Source organism: Phasianus colchicus, chromosome 3 (genome assembly GCF_987193195.1).
Source record: "Phasianus colchicus chromosome 3, bPhaCol1.hap1.1, whole genome shotgun sequence".
Taxonomy (NCBI): domain Eukaryota; kingdom Metazoa; phylum Chordata; class Aves; order Galliformes; family Phasianidae; genus Phasianus; species Phasianus colchicus.
The window spans coordinates 72,316,653-72,326,548 of record NC_143438.1 but is presented as its reverse complement, the minus strand read 5'-3'; the positions used below and the strand labels follow the sequence as shown (position 1 = coordinate 72,326,548).

At 46.5% G+C, this 9,896-nt stretch overlaps 1 protein-coding gene across 5 annotated transcripts; it reads left to right on the top strand.

The window, feature by feature from the left end:
• The first annotated feature begins 240 nt into the window (after window positions 1-240).
• On the top strand, window positions 241-9,047 carry TP53INP1 (tumor protein p53 inducible nuclear protein 1). Of its 5 annotated transcripts, none has more exons than XR_004166606.2 (5): window positions 241-367; window positions 2,560-2,843; window positions 3,301-3,652; window positions 7,665-7,977; window positions 8,844-9,047. XR_004166606.2 is itself a non-coding variant. In XM_031591025.2 (5 exons), the coding sequence occupies exons 2-5, from the start codon at window positions 2,732-2,734 to the stop codon at window positions 7,680-7,682; spliced, it is 516 nt and encodes a 171-aa protein (XP_031446885.1). In that variant the 5' UTR covers window positions 241-367; window positions 2,560-2,731; the 3' UTR covers window positions 7,683-7,818. The 5 variants fall into 5 exon arrangements, 4 of the variants coding, with proteins under 4 accessions (XP_031446885.1, XP_031446884.2, XP_031446881.2 ...); XM_031591025.2 differs by lacking the exon at window positions 8,844-9,047 and adding an exon at window positions 5,466-5,499 and having other exon boundaries at window positions 7,665-7,818; XM_031591024.2 differs by having other exon boundaries at window positions 3,304-3,652; window positions 7,665-9,047.
• Window positions 9,048-9,896: the final 849 nt, after the last annotated feature.

The following is a 9,896-nucleotide window of genomic DNA, read 5'->3' as shown; positions in this document are numbered from 1 at the left end:
GGTTGGCGACCCTGCACATAGCAGGGGGGTTGAAAACAGATGATCTTTGAGATCCTTTTCAACCCAGGCCGTTCTGTGATTCCATGAAATCCACCCGTACGGCTCCCAGCGAACACCGCCACAGCCGAGCACCAACCCAACGCACGCAGCCCCACCGCGCGCTGCGCGTCCCCGTCCCGCGGGAGCGCGCCCCGCCGGCCCCGCCCCTCCGTCACGTGCGTTAGCGACAGCCGCCGGCGGCGCCGATTGGGCGCGGGGCGGGGCCGCCCGTCAGCTGTGCGCGCCGCTATAACAACAAAGGGCTGCGCGGGGCGCGGAGTTGGCGCGGCTACGGCGCTGGGAGCGGCAGCGGCGGTGCGGCTCAGAGGTGAGTGCGGGACCGGGCGGTCTCGGTCCGCTTCTCGGCCCCGAGCGCCTCCCGCCTGCCCGTCCTCGCCGCACCCGGAAGGGCGGCCGGGGGGACCGGTCGCCGCCGCTTTGTCTCCGCCGGGTGCGGTGGCCGCGTCCCGGAGGAGCCCCGCGGGGTCCCGTACGCTGCGCTCCCCCCGGGTCGGTGGGGTCGGGCAGCGCCGCCCTCCGCGCAGCGCCCGTACCCGACCGGGAGCGCCTGGGAGCCGCCTGGCGGCAGCGGGAGCAGCCGGCCCAGCTACGGCGGGAGAGGAGGAGTGCCGGCGGCACGGGGGTTCTTCGGTTCTTTCTTTACTTTTCCTTGCGTTGGTTTGTTTTCTTCAGCGCGTCCCTCTCCCCGGCACTTGGGCTGGGCGCCGGGCGGGGCGCTGCTCGTTCAGCCGCCCTCGTCCAGCCGCGTCCTCTGCTTCGGTCGCAGCGGCCCCGTGCCCCGCTGCGGGCGTAGGGCTGAGCGGTTGGAAAGCTGAGCGGAGGAAAGGGGTCTGGGCGTGTTAGCTGACAGCCGGCTGAACGTGAGCCAGCAGTGCGCCCAGGTGGCCGAGAGGGCCGGCGGCATTCTGGTTTGTATCAGAAATAGCGCTGCCACAGGAGCGGGGAGGTGATCGTCCTTCTGTGTTCAGCTCCGGTGTGGCCGCATCTTGAGTGCTGTGTTCAGTTTAGGGCCCCTCGATACGAGAGAGACATCGAGGTGCAGGAGCTTGTCCAGGACAGGGCAGCAGAGCTGTGACGGGTCTGGAGCTCAGGTCTGGTGGTTGAGGGAGCTGGGGGTGTTCAGTGTGGAGAAGAGGAGGATCAGGGGAGGTCCTATTGGTCTCTACAACTGCCTGAAAGGAGGCTGGTGTAACGTGGGGGTTGGCCTCTTCTCCCATATAACCTCAGTAATAATGACTTCAATAATAATCCTCAATAGGATGAGAGGGAATGGCATTAAGTTGTGCTGGAGGAGGTTTGGGTTGGATATTAGGAAAAGTCTCCTCTCAGGAAGAGTGGTGAGGTATTGGAAAAGGCTGCCGAGGGAGGTGGTGGAGTCACAGTCCCTGGAGGTGTTCAGGAATTGCACTGGGGATGTGGCACTAAGGGGTGTGGTTAGTGGGCATGGGTTGACAGTTGGACTAGTTGGTTGTTTCCAGCCTTAATTATTGTATGATTCTCCCCTGCCTCTCCCACTGCTGACTCTCAGTAACAGCATTACTGCTTGGTGTCCAGTGGCCTCATATCAGTGTGAAAACATGGCATGTTCAAAAGCTCTTTTCTAGAAAAACAACTAAAGTCAGTGCAGTTTCAAGTGTTGTCTTGAATCTTCCTTGGAGTGGAGAGGAGGAAACAGCACATTGACATTGGAAGCCAGTGTGCCTCATTAGTGGGGTCTGGGGGCTGTAGGTGAGGTGGCATGCAGGCCTTGATAAAGGATGCAGCCTGTAAGGAGTACTGTTGGTTGGTTTTGTCTGCTGTGGTGTCTGTCCCATTCTGGATGGATATCTGCATATCGTTTTCCTTAGTTAATTATTTAAGCAGGTATTTATCTGTAAGAATTCCAACAAGCTGAAGTAATTCAAATGTTGTTCTGGTGAGATGAGTGTTCAGTCCCTGAACTTTTCTCACATGTAGCTGTTACTTATTCAGCTGGCTTCAGTTCCTTGGGTTATGCATGGATATCCAAGGTCTGTCAGCATGCCAGTGTGGGGACAACTGGATGCTTAGCTCTCAGCAGCAATGGGATGCCCTCATCCCGACTGCTGTGTGCAGGGCTCAGGCTTGCTGCCTGTCATTACAGCTAGATCTAGAGAAGTGTGCTAAGAAGTGAACATTACTGTAATTAAACCAAGTCACTTCTTCTCATTCCTTGGAGTCAGTGAGGTCAGGGTGCTGAGGAAGGCTTTAGTGGGCTTGTGTTCTGTGTAGATGTTCTCTCCTAGAGGTGTGGGCCCAACAGTAGAGTAAAGCTTCTTATGGGAGGAGGACCTGGGAGGAAGGCTTCAGGTGGATCTGGCCCTGTTCTGTGCGTCACTGGGATGCCGGTGAGACTGCTGCCTCCTGGGAAAGACTTCTGCTGGTCCCTCACCCTGCACCAGTGAGAGGTCTTTAGTTTCCTGCTCTCAGGACACTCTCTGCTGCTTTGTCACTAAGACCCCTGTCACTGTTTTTCTGCAGGTTTAACACAAACTGTTTACCAGCCATGACTCTCCGTGTCCTGTACCGAAACTAATAAAGCATCTGTGCACTTTAATCTCAAGTCTATGCCACCGTGCTAGAACAGTGTGAGCTGTGCCTTGAACCTTGGATATAAAGATCTACCAGCCAAAGTCTTGTTCCTGCCTTAGTAATGTTCCAGAGGTTAAATAACATGTTCATGGGAGAGATTGATGGCTTGTCCAGCCAAGAGCCAGAGTTCAGTGAGAAAGAAGATGACGAGTGGATTCTAGTTGACTTCATAGGTAAGGTGCCTGTCAGATGTGAGCTCTAGCCCATACTGGTTGTGTTTCTGTGTGAAGAAACCATACAGACAACAGAAACTTGGTGAAAGCAAAGTTGATGGAAGTGCAGGGTGCCTTCTGAACACGTGCACCAAAACATATTATGTAAACTGGTGAGAAAAACTACATCAGGTTTATAAGCCTGACATGAGCTTCAGCAGAACCACTTGTACAGATAAAATGTGTTTGACTTATTACACAGTTGTATTGCTCTGCTGATAACAGCTGCTTTACGTGTCTAACCTGCGTTGTCAGGGAACTCCCTTTTCCCCTCCCCTTGGCTCATAAAAACTTGTGTACATACTGATAGGGGTTTGTTTCTGTTTTTGTTTCATATCCTGTTTCTGGCTACGTGTGACCTTGCTGTGTTTGTCTTTCTGCAATCGCTGATGTCGATGGCTCCCCCAATCACCTGCAGCAGACACTTGCACTAACTGCACCACGGAGCAAGATGACATTGCTGAAACATCACCTGCAGGCAGCTCGCCTGTCTTCACCTGCCTTCCATCTCCCCTGGAGCACTTGCCTGAGGCTGGCGAGTCGTGCTTCATCCAATTTGAGTCGTGTCCCATGGAGGAGAGCTGGTTCATCACCCCTCCGCCATGTTTCACTGCAGGTGGGCTGACTGCTATCAAAGTGGAAACCAGCCCTATGGAGAACCTCCTCATTGAGCACCCAAGCATGTCTGTCTATGCTGTCCACAATGCCTGCCACAGCCTCAGTGACACTGGATGTGGGGATGAGGAATTCTGCAGACCGGGCAGTCCCAGGTACCTTTGCTTTCTGCCAAGCAAGTGCTGCTTGTCTGCTGCTAAATATATCTGGTTTCTACTTCATGAGTATAGACACTTAATACTGAATTTTCCAGCTTATTTCAGAGTGAGTGAATAACATGAATACTACACAGGCTGGATAGGGTGATCAGGGCTGCCTGCCTAGAAAATGTTATAAGAGATGACTGTGCTAGGAGGAAATTAGCTGTGCAGCTCTTACACTGAGAGGTGTATTTATGGAACCTGGTGGTTCCTTCACACAGCACACTCAAGTTCTGTTGAGACTGGTGGCAGTTACCTGTGTAGCTGATTGTGTATGCTGGGAAACACTTTGCCCCCTTTGTAACTAGAAGAAAAGAGATTTGTCCAGGACATATGGAGCTTTTTGCTATAAGGATAGCAAAGCTCTGAAACAAGTTGCTCAGAGAGGTGATATATGCCCCATCCTTGGGAACATTCAGGGTCAGGGTGGGGGGGGCTCAGGGCAACCATATCAAGCAGTAGGTGTTTCTGTTCATTGCAAGGTGAGTTTGCATGGCATTCCAACTGAAATGATCTGTAGCCATATGTATTTTATCATAAACATTAGTCAGTATCCTTTCTGTCACCTTGAGTTGAAAAATGTTACTCCAGCAATTCTAACAGGGAAGTCTATTTCTTTTTGTTACTTTCAACCTAGTAATAGGGTGGGATAGAAGATAAAATCTTGTACACACAGCTTGTGGAACAGACCCAAACTGAAATACTTAACAAAGCTTGCATCCCTCAATGTGAGAATTTGCACTGCATACTTCTAGTTATACCAAGGTGAAAAGTTGTGCTGTTCTAGCCTTCAGTTCTAAAGACCTTGCCACGTGAGTTTACTGTGGATGTGTTTTCTTGGTGCACTACTTCCTTGCTGTGAAGTGCCCAGTATATGCATCTAGCACATATATCATGTGCAGTGACAGCAACAATAATATATTGGCATGCATATACACATTTGCCTGTGTTCCATTAATTGGAGTTAGTGGAATGTTTTGGGTATCCTGATTAACAACAAAGTGACTTAAATTATAGAAAGCTTTGTATGGGAAAACAGTGAAAGTGCGGAGAAGCTGCTGTAGGTAGGTGCCCAATGACTTTGGGTGAAGTCCTTGTCATGTTTAAACTGCTCACTTCAGAGGAGTGAGTGACTGAGATAATGCACGTTGCTGTGTTTTGAGCATAGTGCTGATACCAGTACATGTACAGAACATGGCATTCCTTGTGATTATTTGAGGAAGGCAGTTTGTGATGTCAAATGTTGAGGACCTAGCTAAACTTAGGGCGAAGCTGTGTGCACTCAGCACCTTTAACATTTGGGTTAGAAGGAGTCTGCAGGGCAACCATGGGCTCTTAGGCATGGCCTAATAAAGGAAAGATCAGCTTTGATAAGTAATCTCCAGTGGATAGTAACACCTGAAGTCAGATACTGGCTTCTCTGGTGTCTTCTTTGCAAGAGGTAATGATATAAATGATTTGGGAGGGGAATCTTGTGTTATGTTATGCAGTGGAGTTAGGTAACCTTAATGTGCTGAGCATCTCAGCTTTAGTTTCCCAACGGGCATATGATTAAGTTTCCACATCTTCTCATTTGTTACCTTATCAGAGGGTCTAGACCTCTGTATAAAACATAACTATTTGGGGTGGCAGAACTGGGGGTTGATCTCAAGTCTAAAGCTGAGGTAAATCACAAACTGGGAAAATCAATTGCACTGAAAGCACAGTAAGCTTTGAAAGCTGTCTTTAAGTCCCCAGTGGTTTAATGGTTGGCCGTTTAATGTTGTAGGGCCAAGAAAAGCTGCTTAAGGCACACTGGCACAGTAAGTACTGCTGTTTTGGGATAGTGCTGCTTGTTTGATCAGTTTGCTAGCAACATTGCTTCCTCTAGAGCCTTGTATGCCAAAACAATACTCTTTTTTAAAAGACTAACCTTTGTGCTGAATAATGTAAATTGATCAAGCCTAACTTCATCTGCTTTAACAAGCTCAGTGCAGGAAAACTACTTTTAAAATATTAATTGGTGTGGGGTCTGAATCCTTGAGTGTTTCTTGTGAGATCTGGCTGTGTATTGTAACTGTAGTAGCAATGCTTTCTAGCAATACAGATGTTGGGCATACAAGTGTATGGGGCATCAGGCTGGCTTTAGATATAGCCCCTCTAAAAAGATGTTTTTGACCATGTGGTTAGAGGCTCATCGACCCAGTTCTCCCAGTGCTCGGGGATCACTGGGGCCTGGCTACCAAAGGCAGCCACTGAGATACCAAAATACTGAACTTTTGTGTAGGAAGTCTTCATTTGTTCCTTCTAAATTCCTGCCAAAGTGAAAAAATGATACAAACTTTTCCTGTGTTCTTTCAGTCAGTTGTATTTTTTCCCATAATAAGACACAACACTTGGGATTAGCAGTTAATGCACTTCTTTAGCTAATGACACAAAATAAAAGTGTGTTTAGGAAAAACACATTCCAGTAACACATTGTGGTATGGCTTCATAACTTTTTAAGGCTTTCTCTTCATCTGGAGTTCCAGCTCCAGCACTGTTGAACATATGAAGGGACCACTATATATAGAAAATGGTAGCCCCATGTTTGCAGGCACCCTTGTGTAAACTGAGCTGGTGCAATGTGCTGAGCAGGTTTGTGTTCTTATCACTTGTTTCTTGCTTAATTTTTGAAGTGCTAGATTTAGGATAAATCCACTGAGTGGAGAGAAGAAAATGAGCTTGTCATGTTGCTATTCTGTAGGCTTCAGCACAGTTGCTTCAAGTTACCTAGAAGCTTAAAAAGCAAGTGGATTAAGGGATTTTTGATATTTAAAAGAAAAAAGGAGAGAGTAGGGGCAAATTCCCACTCTGACAGAGCACATACATTCTTCTACATGGGGTGGAGGCAGGTAGAGGAGCTCAACTCTGTGCCAGTCACCTCCTAGAGGAGACTGAGAAGGATGAACCATGGTCACAGCAGTCCATGCTTATTACAGGGTCTCCAGGAGCCCATGGGGATGTTTTACAATAACTGCAGATTAATTTCTCCCCCAAAGAAAACTGCATAGAGGCATGCTACTGCTAAAAGACAGATTTCTGAAGGGGTTTCTTGCTCATGCTTAAGCAAACTCTTGGCCTCCCAGACACCTTTCTGGGTACCAATGAGTTACTAACTGGTAGCTGGGAAAGGGAGAAGGCCAGTAACACTGATGCCTCTGGTCTCACACCAGCTGTGGCTCTCAGACTTGGGACTTGCTCTTCTCACTTCTAAAACCGCCAAGTTATTTTTATCTTTACTCTTGAAGTTTCAGGAAATGCCAGTGATTGTTTGATGAAGTAGGGAAGTCCTCTCTCAATATATCAGTCCCTGCTTGCATAGGCTGCTGTTTTGTTTCTCACTAGTGCATGATGCAAAGGTTTGCCAAAACTGCTGACTCTCCACTCGTGAAATCAAGAGGACTGTTTGGAGAATGATCCTTTTGAGTTGTTTCCAGCGTGTGTCGCAACTTGTCTGTCTTTCCCACTCCTGTGCATGAACATTGAGTTTACTTGCAATCCAAATGTACACTTTCATTAGTGTGCTTTTGTTTTCAGTTCAAACAACCAGTGTTCAAGGTGATTTTCTTTAAACCAAACTTTGCCTGTCGGATAAATTTAAGTCTTCTAAAGCTGGATCGGTGACGCACGTTGCCTTGTATTTCTGATCTGTGCTGTATTGTGGGGTTAGGGAAGTGGAGTGGGAAAGTAAGGGCACAGTGGCATAATGCACCAGAAGCCCAAAAGCTATTGTGTTGCCTTGGTGGTACAAGCAAGTTGGCAGTGCTGCTTACCAATGTGATTTTCTTAAACTGGCTTGGCCTAACTTGAGCCCAGATCTCTGTCTAGTACAAACAGTGTGCCCCTTCTTGAAATGCTGGATGTTCATGTTCATGCAAGCCCTCCATAGCTTGCATCTTTCAGTCCTAACTCGGAAACAATCTAAATGTGCTTCTTTTGTTTCTAGACTGGAGGCCCGAAATGAAACAGGACAGCGTGTTCACTGCTTTGTTGCAGCTCTTCCTACTCGTTCAAGTTTTCTGGAAAAAAACAAGAGCTTTCGTCCTACCCACTGGATAAAAGAACACAGCGAAAGACACTATCTCAACAGAAATGGTCTCCGTCGCCAAAACCTCACCAGGGATTGCCACTCTCGGCACATCAAGCACAACGGACTGTTTGTTCACCAGCCTTGCCAGCGTCAGTTCAATTACTGATGTCTCTCGTGTTTTAATCTATGATCTAATTGTTTCTTAGGTTGCTCATGTTTTCATGCGTAGGTAAGTGTGGTCAATCTGCAGCTGATCATCAATTTCCTCAGACACAATCACAACTTTTGCTGCGTTTGTTTGAAGTGACACATCTCCAAAAATCTTGCTGCAAGTCTAAATTACGTTAAATATTGGTCTTAGAAGCCTGTCAGTACAGTAGCTCATGTGCTGACCTATCTACTATGTATAGATAGGTTCATAGATAGTCTTTTAAAGAAGCTTAACTGAGATAGAAAATCGGTTACGTCTTTGCATTAATCAAAGTGGAGTTTGAAAAATTTGAAGTTAGCCATATGCTTTAATGACAAGTACTTGACAGCTTGTGTGTCTCTCTGTATTGGGCATATATATGATTAAGTTCTAACAAGGAAATACTGTAGCTGCCAGTGAATATTACATAGCTGTACTAAACTGTTACAAGGACAACTAATCTGAATTGCCTAGTACCTACCTGTGTTTGCATGGAGTCAGTGTAGTTGTGTTAGGTACTTAATATGAGTATCAGAAAAGGGTTAAACATCCCTTCGGTATCTCTGCAGTATCTATGGCACTGGTGTTACAGATGAAGTACCTCAGAGTGGAGTGAACGGAAAAGTGGACCTATGGGTTAAGTACAGATGTATAACCCAGAGAGCTGAACTGTTCTACGTGGTACAGTTTGAGTTCTCTTCCCTTTCTAACTCTTGTTGAAGAAGATCAATTTCTTCTAAAAACCTAATCTATTCCATTTGTTCTGTAGTCTAGTTACCCCCCCCAAAATAGTGGATCAACTGTTTTTCTAATCCCACTGGTAGCTGACTGCTTTTTCAAAGAAGTCAGGCTTATGCTCAGCTATTTCTGAGCTTCTGATTGCTGTTAGATTTTCTTGTTTACAGGCTGAGAGTTGCTCAAAAATAGCTGGAAGGAGGACTTCTGATAGAAGTTCTAACTCTCTACGTAACCTTGTCCTCCCACTCAATCAAGTCTGAGATCAGTTGTGACTGGAAATGAAGGGCAGTGCATGGCAAGGAGAAGAGCATGCTGAAACAGTCTTACAGAACTAAATACAGATAATGGTATGTAAAATTTGAGGCACCTCAGCAGTGTTTTTTTTTTTTTAAGTCAACAAGGGGCAGAAAGACTGGATGTCGATTCTGTAGGCCACCAGGGTAGAAAAGCCATTCAAAACTATCAAATACTTAAGTATTCATTCTTATGAACATCCTGCAAAATATGTTCCAAGTAGGTGGGCACTTAAAGGCAAATAAACCAACAGCTTATTAATAGATTGTACATTACTCTGCAGCCACATGGCACATTGAACACTGATAGGTAATTTAGGAAGTGGGTTAAATCTTTTTGAAGAGGAGAGGGAACAAATTCTCTCCAAAGAAGGGGAAATAAGTAATTTTACCTCTTTTCTGTCAGTGCTCAGATGTTGTGTGGTCCTTTTTTTCTCTCTGTGCTGGGTGCCTAGGGCATTAAAGTGTTAATGTTGCATTCAGTCATGTCTTCCAGTAGTCGTTAGACAGAAGTTTCCATAAAGACTCACATGGGGAGCATTGGAAATTGGGTGATGTCAATGTGAATTGTTCCAGACCTGCAACACTTGTTTTCTAAATCCATCCAGATGCTTCAAATTTTCTCAGAAGCCCTAATTTGAATTAGTATTGATGTAGTTAGAGTGTAGTGCATGATGTAGTTACTGCACATAGTGCAGCTGGAATTGCTGGGGAGCATACCTAGTATGCAGAAAACAGCGTTTATTTCAGTTTTCATTTCTCACTTCAGTTTTGCTGCTTACCTGGGATTAGTTAGGGTTGTTGCAAGAGGATGTTGGCAAATACATGCACGTGTGAGAGCAAGTGGTGCTTTCCTGGATGCACTAGTCTTTAAAACATGTGGAGTTTGTGTGAACTGGGAAAGAGAACAAAATTGGTCACGTTATG